The 24310-nt window shown below is 48.6% G+C and overlaps 5 protein-coding genes across 5 annotated transcripts; 3 read left to right on the plus strand and 2 right to left on the minus strand.

The window, feature by feature from the left end:
- Positions 1–355: 355 nt before the first annotated feature.
- ush1gb (Usher syndrome 1Gb (autosomal recessive)) lies at positions 356–5772 on the minus strand. Its single transcript, XM_037462812.2, has 4 exons — positions 5477–5772; positions 2134–2581; positions 1107–1954; positions 356–886 (listed from the first exon to the last, which is right to left on the minus strand). The coding sequence occupies exons 1-3, from the start codon at positions 5638–5640 to the stop codon at positions 1109–1111; spliced, it is 1458 nt and encodes a 485-aa protein (XP_037318709.2). The 5' UTR covers positions 5641–5772; the 3' UTR covers positions 356–886; positions 1107–1108.
- Positions 5773–6072: 300 nt separating this feature from the next.
- LOC119212436 (proton channel OTOP3-like) lies at positions 6073–9889 on the plus strand. Its single transcript, XM_037462813.2, has 7 exons — positions 6073–6972; positions 7055–7191; positions 7433–7491; positions 7572–7726; positions 7896–8581; positions 8649–8813; positions 8901–9889. Exons 1-7 carry the CDS (start codon positions 6606–6608, stop codon positions 9069–9071), a joined length of 1740 nt encoding a protein of 579 aa, XP_037318710.2. The 5' UTR covers positions 6073–6605; the 3' UTR covers positions 9072–9889.
- Positions 9890–9943: 54 nt separating this feature from the next.
- hid1b (HID1 domain containing b) lies at positions 9944–17942 on the minus strand. Its single transcript, XM_037464594.2, has 19 exons — positions 17431–17942; positions 16368–16517; positions 15680–15850; positions 14711–14833; positions 13531–13640; positions 13314–13430; positions 13002–13236; positions 12865–12921; positions 12641–12781; positions 12350–12440; positions 12019–12170; positions 11804–11882; positions 11565–11729; positions 11266–11487; positions 10986–11107; positions 10816–10899; positions 10633–10724; positions 10376–10534; positions 9944–10275 (listed from the first exon to the last, which is right to left on the minus strand). Exons 1-19 carry the CDS (start codon positions 17494–17496, stop codon positions 10212–10214), a joined length of 2400 nt encoding a protein of 799 aa, XP_037320491.2. The 5' UTR covers positions 17497–17942; the 3' UTR covers positions 9944–10211.
- A 2348-nt stretch (positions 17943–20290) lies between these two features.
- Positions 20291–21913, plus strand: hbae4 (hemoglobin alpha embryonic-4). Its single transcript, XM_037464590.2, has 3 exons — positions 20291–20700; positions 21133–21337; positions 21710–21913. Exons 1-3 carry the CDS (start codon positions 20609–20611, stop codon positions 21836–21838), a joined length of 426 nt encoding a protein of 141 aa, XP_037320487.1. The 5' UTR covers positions 20291–20608; the 3' UTR covers positions 21839–21913.
- A 1443-nt stretch (positions 21914–23356) lies between these two features.
- Positions 23357–24248, plus strand: hbae5 (hemoglobin, alpha embryonic 5). The gene is made up of 3 exons (XM_037463851.2): positions 23357–23515; positions 23708–23915; positions 24028–24248. Exons 1-3 carry the CDS (start codon positions 23421–23423, stop codon positions 24154–24156), a joined length of 432 nt encoding a protein of 143 aa, XP_037319748.2. The 5' UTR covers positions 23357–23420; the 3' UTR covers positions 24157–24248.
- The last annotated feature ends 62 nt before the right edge of the window (positions 24249–24310 follow it).

Below are 24310 nucleotides of genomic sequence, written 5' to 3' on the forward strand. Positions count from 1 at the left end.
CAAGATACACAGATAGATATACAGATATATAGATATATAGATAGATACATAGATAAATATATATAGATAGATATATATATAGATACATAGATACATAGATAGATATATACATACAGTATATTTACTATATGTACAATTGTGGTGTCGGTTGTCTTCTGCAGAGAGGCCTGTTCTGGGCTTTGGGCCAGGCAGATTGCAGTGTGCTCTTTAACACATAAACAGTGTGTGTGTGTGTGTGTTTTCACCCTAAAAGACAGCGGACAGATGAGAACAACCAGACCCTCCCCCCACCCCCCTCACAGACTTGAGCTGGTGTTTTTTTAATCATACAAGCACTAATCTGCGGTCACCTTACTGGCCCAGAGAAAGACACAATTGCTGGTTACGTCAACATCAATTTTATTATAACAAAAGATACTAAGAACGGTTGTTGTGGGTACGTCTTCAAATACAAAAACAGGTTGTTGTTTTTTACCAAAAGGAACATTCATGCTTGTCGTAGTGTGCAGACAGATGGACCTTCAGTAAAACCACAAGCGAGATAACGGCGTTATCTTGCTCACGTGTACCTGACCTCGCAGTAACACCACGTTGTTCTGACTGACAGTGTGTGCAGAGCAGTCAGTGCGTGGCTGTTCACACATTAATATACAGTCCCCATTGTGTATGTGCGTTGAGTGGAATGACAAAGTCAGACAGATGTACAATGGGGAAATAAATAATAAACAGTATTCAAAGAGTCAATACATTAATCATTTATTACAGTATGCAACAACAAGTGAGGCTGAGATTCATTGTGGCAAAAACCTTCCTGTGAAATGTTCACTGCGTGTTTTCTGCGTAGGTTCCGGTCGCTGAGTGTACTGCGGGTTGGTACCAGCACTTCCTTTTAATGAATGAAGACAACATACGTATGAGTTTATTCTGTCAGGCTGCTCGTTATATCTCAGGTTGCCACTAGATGGCGTAATTCAGCCGATGAGCCGAGGCCTGCTGAAGAACCTCACGGAAGGATCATTTAAGGGAAACAGCAGCTTATGAGGGACAACAAAGGTCTATTGTGACAGACAGTGGACAGACATGTAAGCGGCTTTCTCCACACTGACCTTCAGAGCTCGGTGTCTCCAATGGCCTCTGGCTCGTCTATGGTGTCCAGACGTCTCTTGCAAGCCTCCAGAAGTTTCTTCCTGGGGCCCAAAGGGATGTGAATGCTGGCGAGGTCCTGATCCGAACAAAGCAGCAGAGCCTCCAGGTCTATCTTCTCCCTCCTGAAGACGGTCATAAACTCGCCGAGGCTTTGAGAGGCCAGGAAGGTTTCCAGAGGACTATTCTCCGGCTCAAAGTCCTCGTCCAAGCCGACATCCGTCTCCTCCCAGGGCAACTCCTGAAGGTTCCTCTCCTGCAGGCTTAAGGCGCTGCCGATGCTGTCCTCGTCAAAGCTGGGCAAGCTCCGGGACGGATGTCCCCCGAGACGAACGTTAGGTGCCCGGCCCACAGGTTCGCTCCCCACTACGCTCCCTTCGTCCGCTCCTCGGGTACCGAACACGCCTCCGCTCAAGTAGTTCCTCCTGAACACCATGGTGCCGAGCCCGGGTCGGGTGAACAGGGAATCGCGCCCGGAGTCGGCGCTGATCTCCGAGTACGCAGCCTCGTGGAGGCCCGGGTCGCTCATGGCACGGGAGACGGGGTCCTCTGCGTCGTCGTCGTCGGCGTTGTCCTCTGCGCCGCCGTCGTGGTGGAACATGTCGCGGATGTCGAGGCGCGGTCGCTCCTTCGGATTGGCGTACGTGCCCCGTTTGAGGAATAGGACGTCGTTGCCGAGCTGCAGGCCGGACAGCGAGCGCACGCTTTTCCTCCCGTCCTCGTAGATCTTGAACGTTCCATCGACCTGCTTCTTCTTCTCCAGCTTCTTCTGTATCTTGGCCTTGCCCTTGGCTGTGGAGTGCAGGGTGGCCTGAGGGGAGTACACACACACATCAAGGATCGGAAGAGACAATGGGTAGACGCTGCACTGCTGTCCACTGAAGCATCACGATTTCATACATTGAGCAACTGGCTGGTTAGCCCCCAAAATATGTCACCAAAAACATGGTGCTCCATAGAAATAGTAGCTATAAGTAAAAGAGCAGTTACCTGCGAGTATGGCATGTTGGAGGTGACCGTGTTGAACTTGCGACTCAGCGTGCTGCCGCTGGTGTAGCTGGAGAAGCTGATGGCGTCCAAGTTGTCCAACGCCGCCGACTCCTTCGCAAACTTCCTCTCCATGTGTTCGCGGTGCTTCCTCTGCAGCTTGGCGCAGTCTTTGATCCGGCGCTCCGCGGCGCGGAAGGCTCGGTCCTTGAGCTTTCCCACCAGCTTTGGGTTGAGGGTGTTCTGCTTGGCGGCGATGGAGTCCAGGTAGCGGACGCAGTCCATGTGTCCCTTGGTGGCGGACATGTCCAGCGGCGTGTGGTAGTCGTTGTCCAGACACCACACGTTGGCACCGAAAGCCACCAGGAAGGACAGGCAGTTGTGGTGGCCATTGGCAGCTGCCAGGTGAAGCGGCGTGTTCCCCCAGATGTCACACCTGTCCGGGTCGCCCCTGGAAGACGAGATTCTGCATGTTAACATCACCGGATTCACCCATGCATTGAGACTCCTGTTACTAATCTGAGAGGAGCGAACAAGGTTTAAAATGGACCAAATAATTGAATGCTGACGTCGCCAGGTCACAGAGCGACACATGTGACCCCTGTTGATTTGTGGACAGTTTTGAGTTTGGCCTTTTGGACGTTGTCATCTTTATCCCTCAGAGATCTGCACACTTAAACCAGGTTCACTGAGAAACTTAACCTCACTTCCCTGATCCTCTTACACTCCGACTGGATTTAAGAAGTAGGGCGACTCACATAACCGGCAGCTCGGTCAGTTGACCTCCTGTGCAGAGAGAACCAGGTCAGTGTCACTTGAGTGAGGAATGTAACATCTGGTTATTTTGATCCATATCCCATAACGTTGTTTTCCCTTCACGCTTTAGGGTTCTGAGAGACATCGAACAAAGCGCTTCAAACTACTCGTGCAGCACCTGGTCTACTAAAAACTGTTTTATTCTTATATTAGCTTGTAATATCTTTTCACCTTGTTGATCGGACAAAACACTTTCAATTTTCTTTCAATTTCCATTTGACCTTTTACAGGCTAAATGAACGATGATGATACTGTATATAACTGAATTGAAAAGTTAAGAAGAAAGTTAGAAAGTTAATTTCTTATTGACAGGATGGTAAATTTACAGTGCAGCATGTGTGAAATTGCAGTTTTTTATTAGTATTATAAGCTGAAAAAGCCCCGTCTGCTTGCAGTTGCAAGTTAGTAAAGTAAACTGAAATTATATCTTAGAATATTAACATGATATCAGAAAAGCACTACCCACAATGCCATGCAAGCAATAACAGGACCAACCACACACTTTGTGGGCTTTATGTGACTTATGATGTCGCGTCCCTCCTCTTCCTGTTCAGGCTCCGCCCACCAGGCCCCGGGGCGCCGCTGCGGAGCGCCAATCAATAATTGAAACGCTGCAGGTTAAACATGACTGAGGTGGCTCTGCATTATTCATCCTACACACCCCAGAGCCTTTTTTCTGCAGACACCCAGGTACACTGTCACCGCGCGGTCACCAGGAACCCAGATTTCCTGCCTGGAGAGAAACACCACAGGTCTCCTCTGACATCAGAGCAAGAAGCAGGTTCATTTCTATGCTCAGTGCAGCTTTTATTCATGCCCCTGTCAACTCGTAGACAACTCATAGCAACTCATAGAAAACTCGTAGACAACTTATAGACAACTCGTAGACAACTTATAGACAACTCGTAGACAACTCATGGACAACTCGTAGACAACTCATAGCAACTCATAGAAAACTCGTAGACAACTTATAGACAACTCGTAGACAACTCGTAGACAACTCATGGACAACTCGTAGACAACTCATAGCAACTCAAAGAAAACTCATAGACAACTTATAGACAACTCGTAGAAAACTCAAGCCAACTCTGAAGAGTCTTAAAGCTGCATTCTCTCTAACATCCTTCAGGGGGCGACTCTCCTGGTTTAATAGAGATCTATGAGGAAATGAACAAGAAGTGACCATATTCGGGATTCCATATATATATATATATATATATATATATATATATATATCTCTGGTGGAGACCTGTCAATCAGCGTGTAGCCCCGCCCTAAAGCATCCCTGCTTTATGGTCTGTTTGACTCAAAATGGACCATCATTCACTAAATGAACATCATGCTGCATTGAAGAAGACTTGAAACTAGAGACTGAGACCATAAACTCATGTTTACAATGTTTATTGAGGGAATAAATCAAGAGAGAAGTAGAGTCATTTCCTCATAGACGTCTATGGGAGCAGAGGAGTCGCCCCCTGCTGGTCACTACACAGAATACAGCTTTACCTCATGGAGCTTTGACCTCACCTTAAAGAACCAGAGGTTGCTACTGGTATATGATTGCTTATAATCTTTTTAGCTTTGGCAAAGCTTGCTCATTTGCCCATGTTGATCATCAAGACTTAATAGTCGTTTACGTATTGTTCAAGCACATAATTACTAATTTAAATTATTTGGAGACATTCAAAGATTGCCTTGATCTCAGTAAAGAAAAGGTTTTGTAGGGAAATATTAGCAGCACTATACATAAAAATAAAAAAGCAATGAAATCCTGAAAGTCACTCAAACAAAGACACTAAAAGAGGCCATAATGTGAACCTTCTTCCATTCAGTCCCTTGTGACCTTTTGCTGTGATAGTCTTAGCTTCATCCACTCTGCGCCCTCCAGGGACATCCATCACGGTGACCTTTACCCTGCAGCATCCAACACAACTACCATTTTACTGCTTCCCATAAACCTGTCAGCATGCAGCATCATGACATACTGACCTCCACCCGCTGCTTTGTCCGCTAAGTTATCATGTCATCTGTGCTGAGAATGACCTTAAGTAGGCAGTTAAAATGCATTTAATCTGCAGCAGCACTGATTACATTACAGCGATGATGGGCCCTTTTTATCATCCATGCATATTAGCTGACCACTAAGGTGTAATATACAATACCAAAGAGTTTAGAGTCATTCAATTGTATTACCACAGGCCTCCTTCTATTATATTATTGTTGTCATTCTCTGTTATCAGAAAAATGGATTCAGACGTGGTTAGTTTGCTTTGCTAAAGGTTTTCAATACAAAAATATATTTTATAAATATACATACATTTCTTCTTTTTTTGGTTGAAGTAATACACATCTTTAAATTACAATTATTTGCATAACTGTCAAAATAATGGAATATAAATTAAAACAATAAAACAAGAGATTCTATCCGATTATATGATAAAATAAAAGTAATAACGGGTCAAAACGTGAAGCTGTAATTAAACTCCCCGGTGATTCGGTTACCGGAGGACGGGAGGGTGCTTGGACTCACCCTCGGCCCACGATGAGCCGCAGCGCCTCCAGGTTCCCGTGGTACGCGGCCCACAGGGTCGGCGTCATCCCGTCCTCATCCGGGGCGTTCAGCTCCTTCCGTGAGGCTTCCCGCAGCGCGTCCAGGTAGCCGTCCCGGGCCGCCCGGTGGTACCGGTCGTCCATGGCGGCGGCCCGGCTCACTCTCCGTTCGGTGCCATGGAGGTTCTGGAGGGTCCGCCTCGGTGTTCGGGCAAACGTTTTAGACCGGGACGCGGCGGGTCCGGACGGCCGGGAGAGGCACGGAGCGGGGCTGGCAGGCTGGTTGCTAGGAGACGAACACGCTGCGTGCTGGCTGTCAGGCAGGGGCGGGGTCTGTGACGACTAGTCCCGCCCCCTTTTACAGTGTAGGCCAATGGAACACGAAAATGAATGAGGATTACATTTTTTAAAAGTTCTGTCATTATCAGTCAAATGTAAAACTATTAAAATATAAAAAATAAAATAAGAGCATACGAGTTGTGTGTCTTCCTTCAAGAAAACAAATAAAGTGGAATATAATACAATGTTATCCTTGAGGGGATCAGACCACCAAATAGATTCAAGTACAATAGAAAAGAACAGAACTGAATACACACATATAGTAAGAAATTCACAGCCTATAAGAAACAGCACATACAAAAATGAAAAAATCAAAGCAACATTCTTTCCAAAGACCAGGTTGTGATAATGAAGTACATTTGTTTTAGCCATGCAAACATGTTGGACTATTTAGAACCACTTAGGGCTCCACAGCGATTACGTTTAGAAGTCAGTTCCTGCAGGTTGTGTGCACAGTGACAAGGCCCAGAGCCAGCTGATAAAATGGAGACTTCCTATCCCACTCAGGACAAGTTCTCGGGTCATTTGGGTGAACAAGGAGCGTGTGAAACAAAGTCACCGTGGAGAGCAAAAAGACCTGTGTTTCCCTGCAAGGTGTGTCGGTGCACCACACCTGTACAGGCATGAGGAGGCGGAGCGGATTACTCAGAACAGGGTGACGTAATCCTCGACATGTTTCACAGAGAGCGGCGAGAGAGAGAAACTCTGCAGACTGAATGGAAACCACAAAGAGACGAAGGAGGATTTAGAGACTTTTGAAGGAACTAAATATGAACCCAGAACCTGGAGCCACGGACGCGGATTCCTCTGGGGCGACGCCCGTAGGTGTGGAGCCCGTCCAGGGTTGGGACCATCCGATCCAGGACCCGGGTCTGGAGCCAGGTCAGGTCTGGGCCCCCAGAGGGAGGCATCTGATCTCCGGTCTGCTGGGTCTGAACGTGGTGCTGCTGGGCACGGCCCTGGTGGCCGGCCAGGCCTTCAACCCCGAGGCCCTGAGGCACCAGGAGTCCCAGGTCTTCCTGCTGCTGCTGATGGGGGTCAGCTTGATCTGGATGCTGTGGTACCTGCTGTGGGCCCGGAAACAGGCCGGCATCAGCCCGCACAAAGACCACCACGCCGGGGGGATGGTGGTGACGGGTAAGCCCTCGTGTTTCCTCACTAGAGGTCAGAGGTGCTCTCTGGACATCGAACCGATGTGTGTCCCTCTGCCCCGGTCCAGTGGCCCTGATGCTGTTCGCCGCCTTCAGCCTGCTGCTGTGCGTCTTCAGGGGGGGCTACCTGATCAGCACCAGGGGGTGTAAGCCCACTGCTACGGTGCTCTCTCCCTTCATCGAGGCGCCTTTCCTCGGGCTGCAGGTAATCCCGTTCACCTCCTCTGCTCCGCTCGTAAGGAGCTCACACAAAGACCTCGCCATGAAGATGAAGACCTTAAGTTATTTGATAAATCAAAAGCATTAAAATAGAAAATTCTCTGCAGAAGTTTCTCATGTAGTGATTCATCTCTGTTGGCTCGTTTCACACGTTTTGTTCCTCGTCATGTTGAGGTTATAAAATACTGTATATTATTATTGGATGGCTGTTAACTTTGCTTTTGCAGTCGTTCTTGCTGTGGTTTCACTCCAAAGACTGCATCCACAGACACAAGATCATCACCAGGTGCATCTCACACGTCTTTGATGTTTCACTCATGAGGGGGTTTCCGTGGGTTGATGGCGGTTCCTCTATCCGTGCTGCAGGTCCGGCTTGATGCTGATCCTCTCCGCTGACCTGCTGCTGTGGCTCAACGCCGTGACGGAGGACTCCATCCACCAGGAGATCGAGTTGGAGAAACAAGACGGGCTTAGTTTCAGCAACACAACCTCCTCTGAAGCAGAAAACTCGGATGTAGAAGGTAGTTAAACCTCACAGGTACAAGAAAGACTGACCGTCAGTGACCATCTATCCACTCAATAGTCCAATTCATGTTCTAGAAATACATGAAAAGGAGCACATATTTAACACCTCATTTACATATTTAAAAATACCTAATGATGTCTAGTTCATTTGTTCTCCGCCTCCAGGGGTCCTGAACTCGACGCTCTGTCCTTGCGCCGCGAGCTCAGCCTGCTACGCCTTCCGGAAGGGCATCGAGATCCTCTACCCCTTCAACATGGAGTTCTACCTGATGGCCGCCTGCGTTGTCTACGTCATGTGGAACAACGTTGGGCGCAGCGTGAACCCGGCCCACCCGCACCACGCCGCCCAGAAGCTGACCCTGAAGGTGGTGTACCAGGGCGGCGTCGTCTACGGCCTGGCGTCCGGCGCCCTGGTGCTGGCGGCGGGCGTGGCCGTGTTCGTCCTCTACCAGGTGTGGGTGGGCCAGCAGCGGCTCCGCCCCACCGCCTTCCTCATCTTCTACGGCTACCACCTGGCCGTCATGCCCGTCATGTCGCTGTGCTGCCTGGCGGGGGTGCTGGTCCACCGGCTGGAGAGGAGGGCGGAGGAGGGCGGGCACAACCCCACCCGCAGCCTGGACGTCACGCTGCTGGTGGCGGCGGCCCTGGGCCAGCTCGCCCTGTCCTACTTCTCCCTGGTGGCAGCCCTGGCGGTGGGGACCGACGGGCCAATCGGGAGCCTCGACCTGTCCTACTCCGTCCTCAGCCTCCTGGAGCTCATCTTGCAGAACATCTTCATCATCGAGGGCCTCCACAGGCACCCGAGCCCGCTGGCCAAGAAGAAGGGGCGGCGGCGGAGGGACATGTTCCAGGTACGCGCAGGTCCCCGGAGCCTCCGGTCAGCTGGAGCTCCGTCATTAAAAATGTTTTTCCCCGCAGCTTAAGAAGAAGGTTGCAGCGCCAACGAAAGAGGAGAAGACAACGAATATTTCACTGCTGGATGGCGCCGCGCCACATGCTGCCATAGAGCATGATGGGAAAACCCCTTGGACCAAAAGAGCGATACAAGAGATCTGTGCTTTCCTCATCCTGTCTAACGTCATGGTAATGTGTGTTTATCATGTGACTCATGCAGCATTACAAGCTTCTTTCCCCCCTTGTGTAACCCGTGGCCCCCCCCCCTCCCTGCAGCTGTGGGTCATCCCCGCCTTCGGAGTCCACCCTCAGTTTGAGAACGGACTCGGGAAGCAGTTCTTCGGCTTCTCGCCGTGGTTCGTTCTGGTGAACTTGGGTCAGCCGCTTGGCGTCTTCTACCGGATGCACTCGGTGGGAGCTTTGATGGAGCTGCTGATCGCTGCGTGAGGCCTGAAAGATGCTGAAGATGTCAAGAGATTCAGGGGGGAAAACATTTTAGAAACAATGTGGTTAATAGAGTAAGAGGAGGAAAGAGGAAGAGGAAATGACTACTTCTGTGTAGTGACCAGCAGGGGGCGACTCCTCTGCTCCCATAGACGTCTATGAGGAAATGACTACTTCTGTGTAGTGACCAGCAGGGGGCGACTCCTCTGCTTCCATAGACGTCTATGAGGAAATGACTCTACTTCTGTGTAGTGACCAGCAGGGGGCGACTCCTCTGCTTCCATAGACGTCTATGAGGAAATGACTCTACTTCTGTGTAGTGACCAGCAGGGGGCGACTCCTCTGCTCCCATAGACGTCTATGAGGAAATGACTACTTCTGTGTAGTGACCAGCAGGGGGCGACTCCTCTGCTCCCATAGACGTCTATGAGGAAATGACTCTACTTCTGTGTAGTGACCAGCAGGGGGCGACTCCTCTGCTCCCATAGACGTCTATGAGGAAATGACTCTACTTCTCTCTTGATTTATTCCCTCAGTAAACATTGTAAACATGAGTTTATGGTCTCAGTCTCTAGTTTCAAGTCTTCATCAATGCAGCATGATGTTCATTTAGCGAATGATGGTCCATTTAGAGTCAAACAGACCATAAAGCAGGGGATGCTTTAGGGCGGGGCTGAACACTGATTGACAGGTGCAAGAAATATCCGTTTCCTTCTTACAGCTCAACTCTTTCACATTTTCAGAGTCCCACTAATTCCAACATTTTGTTTGCATTCACATTTCTTATTCAGCATTTAGCTGTAATTAGATGTGACCTTTTGTGTCACTTCTGGTTTCAAAGAACAAAGACAACGACAAAACCCTATAAAAATCTGTACATCTAGTCTAAGGTCCATTAATGGTCAATTAAAAGCTGTGTTTCAACATACAAGAATATTTTGTTTGACCCTTTCCTGTTTCAACAACATTTTGCTTCTGCTCTATAAAGAAAATGTTCAATAAATTAATGTTCAATAAGCATCACCTTTCATGATTATGTCATATTTAATAACCATTTGGCATTGCTTATAATACAAGTTGTATGTGAAACAAAGTGCTTTGACACATTTCGGAAAAGTTCGTGAAGAGTCAACCGGGCGCCTTCTAAATCCTCTGGATCTCGAAGAGACGGATGTCCGTGTCGTACCAGATGGGCGGGTCCACGTTGCTACGGCAACAAGAGTCAGAGAGGGAACACAAAAGGTTCAGTTATTGAAAACAACCGTTTCAATGTTAGTGTTCAGAGGATAAAACGGGGGCTCGTTCACCGTAAGTAGATGACGCCCCACATGTAGGTGCGGAACCACATGGCCGTGCCGGCGTTGGCTTGGTACTTCCTGATGAGTATGGGATGAGGGACGGGCAGCAGGCCGACCAGCGTACCGTGCTGAAGGAACTTCAGGATCTCCGACTCGTCCGTCAAACCCCTGAAGACAAGATGAACAACAACAAGAGTTCATCCGGGTGATTCAAGCTGTGGGTCCTGAACTACTTTATTTGGTCTCACAAGGTTATCATTTCTCACTTGTCGATGCAAATCTTCTCCACCTGAGGGACCAGCACCTGCAGCAGCCGCATGATGGTCTGCAGAGGGAGCTTGGACTTCCAGGAGGACACCTGGGGACAGGAGCAGCGATGGGAGGATGGACATGGGGACGCAGAGTGAACGCAGAGGGGAGGACATGCAGCAGAGAGGACTTCTACTCACCCAGTCCGTGGTGGCGCTCCAGGCTGCTGACGACGACACGCTGGACGAGCGGCTCCTCGCCGCCTGCGACTGCGCGGGGCAGACCTTTCAAAACAAAGGGGGGGGGGGGGCTGTCACTTTAAACGCAGACGGACGTGGAGAGCGAGGCGGACCTGAGGGCTGGTTTTTACCTCGTAGACCCCCTCCAGGACGGACTCCGCGTCGCCGGCGGTCTGGGCGGAGTCCGGGCCGGGCACAGTGATCATGGTTCCGTCCAAGCTCACCTGGGACTTCTCGGTGATCTTATCGATACCTGAGGGACGCGACAGAACTGCTTCTTCAACGCATGAGGGCAGAGGTGGCTCCATTTTGTGTGGAGTGGAGTTCTGACCGTGTGCTTGGTCCGCCCCGCAACCAATGGCCCGAGCTCACGTGAGAGTGAGCAGATCTTCAGTGCACGGGGACCCGTACCTGGAGTGGCCTCTAAGCTGGCTTTGAGGGTTCCGGGCCCGGCGGGGACAGCAGCCGGGGACTCGTCGGCGGGCTCGGCCTCTGCGGAGTTGCTCCTGGAGACTCCGGGCTTCTTCTTCCTCTGCAGGGCCCTCTGGATGGAGGCCTCGTCCGATGGCAGGTTGGCCAGCTGGTGGAAGACGTTGCGCTTCCTGATGATGGCGTACACCAGGTTGCAGTTACCTGTGAGGCAGAGTTCAGTTGGAGGAGGCCCGGGACTCTTCGTCATACCTCGCAGGCTGTTCTTTCAACGTCCTCACCATCAAACTGGTACTGGATGATGTTGTTGAAGACCTCAAGCAGGAAGAAGACCAGGTGGTGGTTCTGGGGGGAGGAGAAGAGGAACCAGGGCGTGGAGAAGGCTTCCAGGAGGTGGAGCAGCTTGTTGGCCGCCAACATGGACAGGCTCTTCAGATAAGGAGAAACTGGAGGGCGAGAAACAGAGTCTTTAAAACCCTCTTTGACCAGCAGAGGGCGACGTGGCGCCCCTGGTACTCACTGTTCACTATGATGGTGAGCAGGCAGTCGAACAGCGGCTGCAGCCGATGGTGTCCACCCGTGATGATCTTATGGAAGATCTACACACAAAGGGAACGTTAGGAGCTCTGCTGACATGGAGCTCATACAACAAGGCAGGCGGAGATATCTACAGGGAAACATCACAAGTCCAATCTTTTCTTTCCGGGGTTTCAAAGACACAACACGTGACTTCACCAGAACCAGCAGGTCGGCGTGTGTCCCCGTGAAGACGGCGATGTCCATCGGGACCCGGAGAGCGTACGGCTTGTTCAGACGCACGCCGAAGTTCCTCTCGCCGCTCAGCAGCAGCAGGATGAAGACGCCGATGTGCATGAGGCCCACGCGAGCTGCGCAGAGCAAAGCGTTTCAACAACGGTTCCCCACGAGGCGCCGCTCACACGAGGCGCCGCTCACACGAGGCGCCGCTCACACGAGGCGCCGCTCACACGAGGCGCCGCTCACACGAGGCGCCGCTCACACGAGGCGCCGCTCACACGAGGCGCCACTCACACGAGGCGCCACTCACACTGATCTGCTCTGGCGTCGTTCAGGCTGAAGAGGATGGGAACCAGCACGTCCAGCACGTCGCTGCTCTTCAGCACGAAGAACAGGAACTTCTAAAAGCACAGGAGGACACAACGGAGCACTTCAGGTCTTCATATCCCACGTCTTTTTACCATTTTAATGGTAATCAAAGTTAGCAAGTTTAGCTTCTGGTAACCTCCACGGACATCGCTGCTAAGCTACAGCAGAATGTTGCTAACACGGAAGCTATTAGAGAGCTGGAGAGAGGATGCCTTCAGCTTCATCTCCACACCTTGTTGAAGTCACAGAACTTCCAGAAGAGAATCAGCAGCTCCTGGTGGAACTGGATCTTCTTGACAGAATGAGGCAGGTAGGTCTGGACCAGAGGGTTGTTCATCAACCGAGCCAGACCTTTCAGGATGAAGCTCAAGTCCTGATGACCCAAACATAAAACACACTTTAAAGTCCTACAGCTACGTCCTGCATTCAATGCTAGATGGTTCCGCTTTACTTCACCTCTTCTCTGTGAATCCTGGAGAGATAATTCACAAAGAGGTTATCAGGCCCGGCGGGCTGAAGAATAGACAAAAGGGGACTTTAAAAACGCTGACTGAGCGCCGCGGCGTTCCTGGTGACCATGAACTCGCTCTCACCTCCTGCTCCTCGGCGGCGGAGGGGGGGGAGCCGCAGGAGTCCAGGGCCCGGAGGGCGGCGCTGGCGGCCGACCCGCCCTCGTGCTCCAGGCTGACGATGAGGATCTGCACCGCCTGCTCCACCAGCTGCTCCCGCTGGTCGGAGAACAGCAGGTGGTTGTACGGGATGCCGTAGCCGACGGGGTCGTAGGCGCACACGACGTTGAGCAGGGAGGTGAACAGAGGCAAGGCGTGTCTGGCAGGGGTGAAAGGTCAGCGTGAGAGGTGACGACTGAATGAAGGTGATCCGAGGGCACCGTGTGTTTGCGCTACCTGTTCTCCGAGGAGCAGAAGAAGGACACCCAGGGATTGAGGCTCCGCCTCTCTGAGGACGGAGGGAGGTACATGGCCTCGGACAGACAGGTGAGCAGCAGCTTCAGCAGCTCCGTCCTGAGCAACAGACCAAAAGACGGAGCGACGCGACGTGAAGTCCACAGACCACCGACATCTCTTGAAAATCTTCTTTTATTTTGAAATCCCACTGACTAACCTGTTGAGGTCGTGCACGTAGTTGAGAGGAGGCGACTGGGCGAAGCCGACCCCGGCCTCCCAGATGTACTCGCAGCTGTCTATGGAGCCGATGTCCTCAGCAGCCGAGTCCTGAGAGAGACGTGTTGTCACGGCGACGAGAAATTCATCAAATGAATAAATGACAGAACAAGTGAAAATTAAAATCGGATTGTTCTTTCGTAGTATTTTCTGAAGGAATTCAAAATAGCAAAGAAATGGGTTTTAAAGGGCACTGATGCAGTTCACTGAATAAATATCGCCATCCAAATCAAACAACAGTATTGTAAAGTTCTCTTGTGAATTGTGATATTTATCAGACAGGCGTATTGACTTCTTCTACATTAATGTGAGCCAAATGCTCATGTGTTCACACCCACTTCCCCCCGTGTGATTGGACCATGCTGACAGCGTGACACCTCAGCACCCACGAGTCACGAATAGATCTGACGAGGTGCTGCCGCTGACAGCAAAGGGCGCCGTGCCACCAAAACCAACCAGGAGCGTCTCCTGGGGGGGAGGGGGGTGTCTTCTCTCTCAGCTCGTGGGAAACAACCCTTTACCCCCCCCCCCCAGGAAGTGGAAGCTGAAATCGTTTCCATTCACACGCTGCACGCCTCAGAGGCCACAGGCGGCCGCTTTCCTCTGCAGCACGAGGTGTTTGCTCAGGGACAGAGACGTGGCCACCTCAGCCCAGTTGACAAACACGGCCACTTCTCCACCTCGTGGAGTTACTCGTTAACTCGAGCTGCCGCCTGAGGAGGAGATGACGGCGCTGAGACGTGCCGACCGCGCCACAGGGAATAAATAACAGACGTTGTTAAACCGTAAATGGACTGCTTTGCTAGTCTTCTGACCACTCGAAGCGCTTTAACCCTTCATGACATCATTCACAACCATTCACACCCATTCAGAATGCTGGGGTTGAGTGCCATGCCCAAGGACACATGGACATGCAGTCTGGGGTCGAACCAACAACCCTCTGGAAGACGACCTGCTCCCCACAGTCGCCCCTCAGCGGTGTCGACTCGGTTCATTTACTGATGATATGAGGTCATCTCTTCATGCTAGGCTATGAAGAAACTGCACCACGGTCACATGACCTCATGTGCTCCAGCTGCATTGTGGGACAACAAGGCCTAACCCGACGTGCGTGGACTCACCGGGCCGCCCTTCCTGTGGCTCTGAGCCGTGAAGTCCGGGCAGAAGAGCAGGTCGGCGATGGCTAACAGCAGCGACTCAGCCAGCGGCCGAGCATCGTCTTCATCGCCGTCTTCGTCCAATCGCTGGAGGACAAAAGGACGAGTTAGTGGACGAAGGACTTAAGCCGGTTTTAGTTGACAGGCTAGCGGTTTCCCTCCGCTTCCAGTCTTTGTGCTATGCTAAGCTAACGGCCTGCGTTTACCGAACGATGAACACAATGGTCCACGGTGCAATTAAATGTAAGATTTACCCTGGTTATTACAGATGTTTCTGTTATTGTGTCCACGCCCTGTTTGCATCGAGTTCGCTTTAAATCAAAATGCCGAGTTCAGCGGTTTCTCTTCTTCGGTCAAACTGAATGAACCTTTAATCAGGAGACATCCAATCCGTCCTTAATCCAACCGCTGGTCAGGACAATATGGGCAGTGTTTCCCCCCCGTGGGCCCCAACGGCCAGCAGGTAACCAGAGAGCCGGGGGGGGGGGGGGGAATCAGCATCACTTCTATCCGCTGAGGAGGAGGATCACCGCCGCTAAGCTCAAAAGGGCCTTAAAATCCACAGAATTCTGCAGAGCCGACAGCTGTTTTGTGGTTTGACCTTAATGTCACTCGTGGTTATTCCCAGCTCTCTGGACAGGAAGTAGATAACGGCCACATGTCATCGTCCATGTTTGAAATGGAGTTTTAGAAGTCGCACATACGTCACAAAAAAATACACCTTGGTTCATAAAGTCGGAATAAAAACGTTTTAAAATTTGAAATAGCACTGAAATATCTCTTTAAATGACTTAATTGTTAATTGTTGCCTCCAAACGTGAACGTAGCTCAGGAGACACACACGACTCGGAATGAACAAACTGAGACATTCCGCGATGTGGCTTCATAGCCACAACGGTTCTGCCGCACTACTTCCCGTCCCCTGCGTCGTACCCCGGAGGCCCCGGCCCCCGGCACCGTGGACCAGAAGAAGCCTCTCCAGTCGGCGTCCTCGAAGATGTAGGGCAGGACGCGCGTGAGCAGGCGGCTGCAGTTCAGCACCACCTGCCGCTCTCGCTCCGACGGGCAGCCGCAGCCGGCGGCCTGGACCAGGCGCTCCACGGCCTGGGGGTGGGGGGGGGGGGGGGGTACATCAGACTCATTAAAGACACATAATCCCTTTTGTCTCCTAAATGTTACTTCTGAGGGACTCAATGAAAGAAAGTGACATTGAAGGTAGGAGGACGGGTAGCGATTGAAGCGCCTGGATGGAAGTTCTACTGCTACATTGAGCTGTTTGGATGTTTGTTTGCTGGTTTTTTTGTTGCTAAATGTTTCTGTTTGTTCGTTTCCTGCCACGAGCAGAACGTGAAAGTCCTTCTGAGCAAAGAAAAAGACAACATTTGATACGGAAGCAGCTTCTTTATCTCAACAACAAATCGGTTCCTTCACGCAAGAAATGTGGAATCTCAGGTCTCTGCTGCTGCTGCTTCAGTTCTTGTCCTCCGATGACCTTTGACCTTTACAAGCTCGGAGACGTGTGATGTTTAAAGTGTGGGAACATTCCTCCGACTGAGAATGTCTCCAGGACGCACCGACACACCACAGAAGCCCCCCCCCCTCTCTTGTGAATGCAGATCACCTTGTAGCAGAGGGTTGCCAGGTTGGATGGAGACTCCTCTCTGACGGCTCGGATCTCAGCGGCCGGCACCAGGGCAAAGACGTCCTGGACGGTGGTGGAGGTGTCGGCCCAGAACTGATCCCAGAAGGCATCGTCTGAGGGTTCTACGGGCTGCAGGGGGGGGGGCACAGCTCGTATATATGAAAATACATCCACAAGAGCAGAGCAGGGGGGGTTTCCGCACACATCATCATGGAGGGACTACTGAACCGGTCACCTAGCAGGAAGGCCCAACATGCCCTGACCTCCACCTACAAAAGGTCAATTCAAAACAGCTACAAAGAAAAAATGAATAATATTCAAAGTCGCTGAAATTAATACAAAAACAAACATAAAATCACCAAAAACAGGTAAGAGATAAAATGTCTACAAAGAAATATTAACTGACCACAAAGATCTAAGCAACCAAATACACTACGAGGTGTTCAACGACTATGAGGCCTGTTTGACTTGTTCTTAAACACACATCTTAGTCATGTGTGTATCAGCTTTTATTCCAAATGACTGTAATCCTCCATTCGTGTGCTAAAATCGTAGATTGTGGGAAATACCCTTTGGGAAATTTTGGAATAGCTTGTTACGTAAAAAGAAAAAAAAAGACAATAAATATATTTAAGTAAATATTGCATAAACAGGATTAAATCTTTATTTCAAAGTGTCCAATGGATCGTTTTGTTTTGTGCAGAAACGGGCAGCGACTCGTTGCTCCACCTTAAATCCACCTGGCAGGTAAACGTGTCTGAAGGGACACTAATCAAACGTTAACAGGAATACGAAACGTTGTTTAAACCAGCCGATGGGCTCCAAAGGACCAACTGGTGGAGATAAATGTGCTCCATGAGGGAGCGTCTCAGGTGGAGGTCCTGCAGCGGCTGCCTGCGGGGGTGGTGCTCGTCCTCCTTTTCGCTTCTTGTCCCCTGAGCACCATCAGGCCACCATCTGTTGCCCCAACTTTATCTCCACGGGCTCCATTAAAAAAAAAACTACCGCGCGCACGCGAGCCGCGCGCACGCGAGCCACCCACCTGCGTTTTGGTCGTGAGTTGAATCACCGCCTTCCTGAAGTGCAGTTTGGTGTCGGCGTTCCCCATTTGGCGTCGTGGAGCGGCCGCGGGTCGCAGGGTGCGTGCTGACGAGGAGGATAATCTCCCTCATCCAGCGCGCACGGCGCTGCGCTCTGCCGCCTTCAGGGGCGCATCGGAAATCCCAGTTTCAAAGAGAGCGCACGTCAGCGGGGTGTGGAGGAGATTATTTGTTGTGTTGTTGTGGTTATTTTTTTTTGATTGGGGTACACATAAAACGTGTGGCTGTTTTTTGTTGCAGCAGCCGTAAAGAAAACAAGTGAGAAATGTAAATGTTGAAAAGATTTATTCTGCAAATTATCAGGAAACTGTATGCAGTTGTTATTGTTGTTTTTATCAAAGTCGAACAATGTCACCGTTTCTGCAAAAATGAACTAGACAACAAGGTTTTACATAATAGTCTTTGTTATGTTCTAATTCTGCTCAAGAGAACTTAATTAATCCGACGGCTCTTAAACGCATCCTTAAACCAAGCAGGATCCAGACCTCTACTTCCGGGATCCCAACGCACATGACGCGCTTTCCTTCGCGTCGTTCATTCAGAATCAATTATTCAGGCAGGTGTAAGGACAGAAAGGACGTTGTCATGGTGACGTCATATCATTGGTTTGTGGACTGAGGGTTTGGCCTCAGTTTTTTTTAGAATTATCCAAAAAAGGATATTCGGCAAACAAAAGTCTCTGCCTTCCCTTATTTCATTTTTATTCTTTCATTTTTTTAAATAATATCATTGCCATCAAAGTAAAAAAGCCGTATACGTTCAATGGATCCGGTGGGTAAAAAAATATTTTGAAAAAAAGTCAAAATTATGTAAGGCCGAAAAATGTTTTTAAAAAGAAATGTAATGGAGAAAAAAATTGTAATATATAGCAAATATTTTGGAAAAAGTCTAGATATGTAAAGTAAATAAAAAAAATCATGAAAATGATGTTTTTTAAAATAAAGTCAAAATATGCCATTTTGAAAAATGTTTTTAATAAACTGTCAAAATGTGTTGTGTCTAGAAATGTCATGGAAAAATATTAGGTCAAAAATATTTTGAAAATGAAGTCAAAAGTTGTAAAGTGGAAAAATGTCATGGAAAGAAAAATAAAAGAATATTAATATATGTTGAAAAATGTTTTTTTTAGGCATTAAAGGGAAAAAAGCAAAAACAAATATTAGGTTGGAAAATATTTTGATAAAAAAGTAAAAACATGTAAAAATGTCATTGAAAGTCAAAAAATATATTGAAAAAAAAGTTCTTGTTATTTTTACAAATGTTTTTTTTAATTGTCAAAATATGTTGTGTCTAGAATTTTCATGGAAGAAATATTAGGTCGAAAAATATGAGGTTAAATCCAGAGGTTTCCTGAGGCCAGGTTTTGGGTCTGGATCGTCTTGTGTCTCCGTCTTAGTGGAAGTAAAATGAAGGCGTCACTCAACACAGACAAACCGGACACACAGTGATGCTGTGACCTTGATCCATATGGATTAATCTATGCTAATGTGTCTATGGTTTGTACCTCTTCAGCAGGTCCTCGTTCAAAAAGTGATGCACTGACAATCAAACAAATATCAAATAACCTCAGTGTTCCAGGTGAGGCTCGAACTCACAACTTCATTTCATCTTATGATAAAGTTATGTTTAACAAAATATTTTTAAATGATTAGCTGTAATTACTTTTTTGGGGAAAATAAATTCTTCTAGCACCATACTCAAATCCATAAATCAAACTCAAATACACTAAACTACAACGCAATATGCCATTTATTTTGAGGTTTGATGTTAACACGAGTGAGTTAAAGGATACGAGGGAGCAGCAGAAGTATGACCCCATCTATCTGACCTCGTGACTCCACCTTGTGGAGTAAGGGAGGTATTATAATCAACAAAGTAATATTTTAAAAGGGTTGTATTAGTTTAAAATGTGAAAAATAAACATTGTTTATTGTGGTTAAAAAACTTTTACATGCATTATGCATTATGTTGAATAAGTGTTGCCCGGTGAGTCTGCGTGAATGGACGGTAGTTTAGTAAAGCTGGTGTCAGTAACTTGCAGAGTGATGCTGAGATTGTACCTGTACTGAGTTCTACCTGCAGGTCCATGGTGGACATGATGATCAGTCAGTATCACAAAGGGTCCAAACAGAATTCACAGAATCATGAATTGAAAAATGTTCATTCTGTTATCAAAGCCCTTTTCAGCCTATCACAGTGGAACAGAAAGCATGACGGTGCATTTTTGCCCTCTTCTTTTAATGCTGAGTCAGCCTTTATGAGAGTCAGCTGACACGGAAGGGCTTGAAATGCAGCAAATAAAATAAGGCTGAATGTTATTACATCAAGCATTTCCTGTGTGAACTTTAATCATACTAAACTTGACAAGCTCGATCTACTCAGTGTTAATATTAATAATCACGTTGGCTTGGAGGGAGGGGGGGGGGTCGTAATTATCCTGCCTGTCACTCTATTTTCTTACAGCATGACGTGTGATAACACAATAAATTGTAACATTTGGGGGGGGAAATAAGCTCAATACTGATGAATATAGAAACACACACATTAGCACCTGCTGCTGCTTTAAAGCAGACTGACTCACCACTCAATGCATGAATAAAACACGCTGTAGAGCTTCTCCCCTCACGCCCCACCGTCTCCTGCCCAGCAGCTGCAGATGCAGATAACAGATATCTGAAAAGCCTCCTGCACCGCAGTCATTTGATAGGATCTTTACTTGTCATGGTCTAGAGGCCGCATGTGTGAGAGTTGGAGCTCTAAATAAGAAGCTAAAGATAATCGGTTGCTCCTTTTATTGCAGCCCCGGAGCGGATGCTGCACTTCCACCTTCTACCAGCAGGTGCACTTTGAGGGCATCGGTGTGATGGGAGAAGTCTCCAAATGACGCGGGTGGAGCAGCAGATAGCCCCCACCCTGCCCTGTCTGCTGGCCGATAACACACAGCAGGGAAACAAACACAACCCTGACTACTCCACCACCACGCCACGTCTTCTCCACGCGCACGGAACCCGGAAATAATGGTTGATTTTACGCAGGCGTTTGTCTCGCGCTGTGAACCCGACCTGCGTCGTTAAGTCGTCTCTGGCTCTGGATCTCCAGCTGTGAGCTGTCTGCACAGCGATGCTCTCCAAGAGGCAGAAAGACCTAATAGCGGAAATATGGGAAGGGTTGATCTCTGTGGCAGACGACATTGGAGCAGACGCGCTGCTCAGGTGGGTTCGTCCATGCATGCATGTATTAGTAGTACTAGTAGTCATGTGGAGACATCAGATTGATGGACATTCAGGATGGACTGCTGCCCACCTTCCGCCAAGAGGAATTTTTATATTCTTCTTGGCTCTAATCATGACTTCATAACTGCTGCCTTTCAAAGCTCTCTCGTGAGGGACTAAACACGTGTAACTAAATGATTTAGGGTTTATTGCCACTTGTCGGTGTATCATCTATGTATATTGACTGTTGGTCTGTCTATAACACATAAATAATGAATCATCACGTGATCCGCGTGGAACGTTCAACAACGATGCTGATGATGACGATGAGGAAGAAGAAGGAGAAGAGAGATGCTCATGTCTTGTTCTTCGGTGTTTCCTGTGTTTCACCCCTCGCGACCCCGCTGACTGAGCTCCCCAATCCCTCCGCAGGATGTTCGCCTCCTTCCCCGGGACCAAGACCTACTTCTCCCACCTGGACATCAGCCCCCGCTCCCCCCACCTGCTCTCTCACGGGAAGAAGATCGTGCTGGCGATAGCAGAGGGGGCCAAAGACATCGACCAGCTGACCGTCACGCTGGCTCCTCTGCAGACGCTGCACGCCTACCAGCTGCGGATAGACCCGACCAACTTCAAGGTGCCCCCCCCCCCCCACCTACACAGTACGGACAATACTCTACATCGATATTGCAGCCACTAATTAACGCTTTTAATCATTGTAGCGTAGTAAAAAAAAGGATTTTCGCTCTGATTTGTAACAAAGTAGCAAAGTGCTCAACTTGCGTATACAGCAAAGTGACGTCACTCAAGTCCGCATCGGATCAGAATGACGTCATCACCATCTTAAAAACAAACGTGACGTCACATTTCTACCCACAGCTCGTTTGGTTTCACACGTGCTGTGGACATAAATATGGTTTCACACCTTTGAGGATACGTTTTCCTGATTTTAATTGAAACAATCAGCATCCAGCCTGTTGTCACTAACGAGCCCCCACCTTCTCCGCAGCTCTTCTCACACTGTATGCTCGTGAGCCTGGCGTGTCACATGGGGGAGGACTTCACTCCGGATGCGCACGCGGCGATGGATAAATACCTGTCGGCGTTCGCGGCCGTGCTCGCCGAGAAGTACAGATGACGAAGGACCGGGAATATTTATTTTTGTGTAGTTGTTTGAATGCAATATTTTGTAATAAAATGTGCAATGAACTCCTTTCCTGCCGTGTTTGCATATGAAGAGTTGATTTTTCCCCATTTTTCATAAACAATGTGATGCTGCATATTTTAAAAGGCATCCAAAATAAAATGTAGGAAATGTATAAATTCTCCCTTCTCGGTGCAGCCATTTCAACGTGTCCCTTCATGGTGTAATCATGGCCCTGTTCCATTTCTAATGAACATGGTACCGCATTTAATTTAGTCAATTACACCTCGTGCCAATGACGCACATTATGAGTCATCGTGACGTCATCCACCGGCTTGAACCCAATTAACCTCGATTTTGGCAATTCTGCCAATGCATTTATAGATCTTTGCAACCAATGAACGTAAGAAACGTTTAGGGACGAAGAAGCAGCAACCTGTCAATGACAAAATCAATGGCTATGTTTTCTCATTTCTTTATTTTCAGCAAATTAAAAAAAGTAAGCTTTTCTCATTTTTGTATTTCAGAAATGTGTTTGTCCTTGTATTTTCAGCTAATTATTTGGAATTTTGGAAAATCATAAAATTGCAGATTTACCAAGGTCAGTTAAGTCAATTTGGACTAAATGTTTCCAGAGATACCTTCAGAATGTATTTGTCAAGAAATATGGGCACGCAAACGTCAGTGACGTTCAGGGAAAAGAGTTAATCACTTAAATAGATTCGTATTTATGAAACAGCAGAGATACATTATTTAATCTTTCCATCATTTCGATTTTTAAAATAATATTCGCTAATGAATAATAGCTAAATTATTTATACATATTTATATGTATATTATTGGAGTTGTGTAGATATGATACGGAAACAAACTTAAATGGGGATAATGCCATAATGTATATTCTGATGATACATTCTAACTGTATTTGTTTTATTAGGCTTCATTTCAAATGTCGCCACTGTGTTATCTCTCAAACCAGTCTGGTATTATCTCGATCCAACACCGATCCATCCCTGGCACCGATGCCACACTTCATATTTTTAATGAACAAAATAACGGTGAAAAACGTAATTTCCTCCCCGCGAGAGCAAGTCAAATCGTAAAAAAAGTAATAATGCCAAATAAAATAATTACATAGAAAAACGTTAACGGCTGAAATTGAAATTAGAATAATACTCATATATAATTCATAATTGTATTTTTTTTGGAAGTTAAATTAAATTGCACCACGTGACTGTTATTAGATATGGTCGAGAACCATTTATTAAAATACGTTTTTGTAAATAATGATGAACATAAACTTCAAATTAAACTGAAATATAAACCCCAAATGCCCAGGTTGATTAAATTGTGGTATAAAACAATTTTGCCAACTGACGCCCACGATGCAGACAGCTGATAAACCCCCCCCCCGGCTGGCACCAGGCCACCGACGGTTCTATCAGACGGGGAGGAAGGGTCCGATATGCCCCTGGGGGACGCGCCTTGGCATCGGGGGCCATGGGTGTGTCCCTCCGCGAGACGGGATTTAAGCAGAGCTCCAGACATCGTCGTCAGTTAGAAGCTGAGAACCAAGATGAGTTTGACCGAGAAAGACAAGGCGACCGTCAAGGCCGTGTGGGCCAAGGTCTCCAAGGGCGCGGACGTCATTGGGGCCGAAGCTCTGTACAGGTGAGTGTCACTTCTTCAAGTTTCAGGTGGAGGATATTTGATCATTTTGAACTCTTTGTTCTAGTCATGTCATATTCATTTGTGTATCGAAATGATTAAAACGGGTAGAGCACTAAAGTGTGAGGCAGGTGGCTGTAGATCAATGTTTAGATGAATATACCTGTAAACCAAGCGGCCTCTCCCCCTCCGCAGGATGCTCATCGTCTACCCGCAGACGAAGACCTACTTCTCCCACTGGAGCGACCTGAGCGCCAACTCCGCCTCCGTGAAGAACCACGGGAAGAACGTGATGGGAGGAGTCGCTCTGGCCGTGAGCAAGATCGACGACCTGACCGCAGGTCTCCTGGAGCTCAGCGAGCAGCACGCCTTCCAGCTGAGGGTGGACCCCGCCAACTTCAAGGTGAGACGGCCTGTACTCGCGCTGCGGGGGGGGGGGGGGGGGGCAGGAGGGGGGGGGGGGTGTGACAGTGAGGAGAAAAGTCGAATGTAAAATGCCGACTTGCCGTCCGCAGATCCTGTCCCACTGCATCCTGGTGGTGATCGCCACGCTGTACCCGAAGGACTTCACCCCCGAGGCCCACGTGGCCATGGACAAGTTCTTCTGCGGCGTGTCTCTGGCTCTGTCAGAGAGGTACCGCTGAGCTGCTGCAGCGAGGAATGCGCTCCGCCACTCAGTCACACGTGTAGCTCGTGGTTAAAGCAGTCTTGGAATAAAGTGCATGTCCAAAACGGGTTCTCCTGTGTTTCCTTGTGCCTCCCGTTAAATGTGGCGTTACGTCACACACGACTCACACA

This window comes from Pungitius pungitius, chromosome 21 (genome assembly GCF_949316345.1).
Source record: "Pungitius pungitius chromosome 21, fPunPun2.1, whole genome shotgun sequence".
Classification (NCBI taxonomy): Eukaryota; Metazoa; Chordata; class Actinopteri; order Perciformes; family Gasterosteidae; genus Pungitius; species Pungitius pungitius.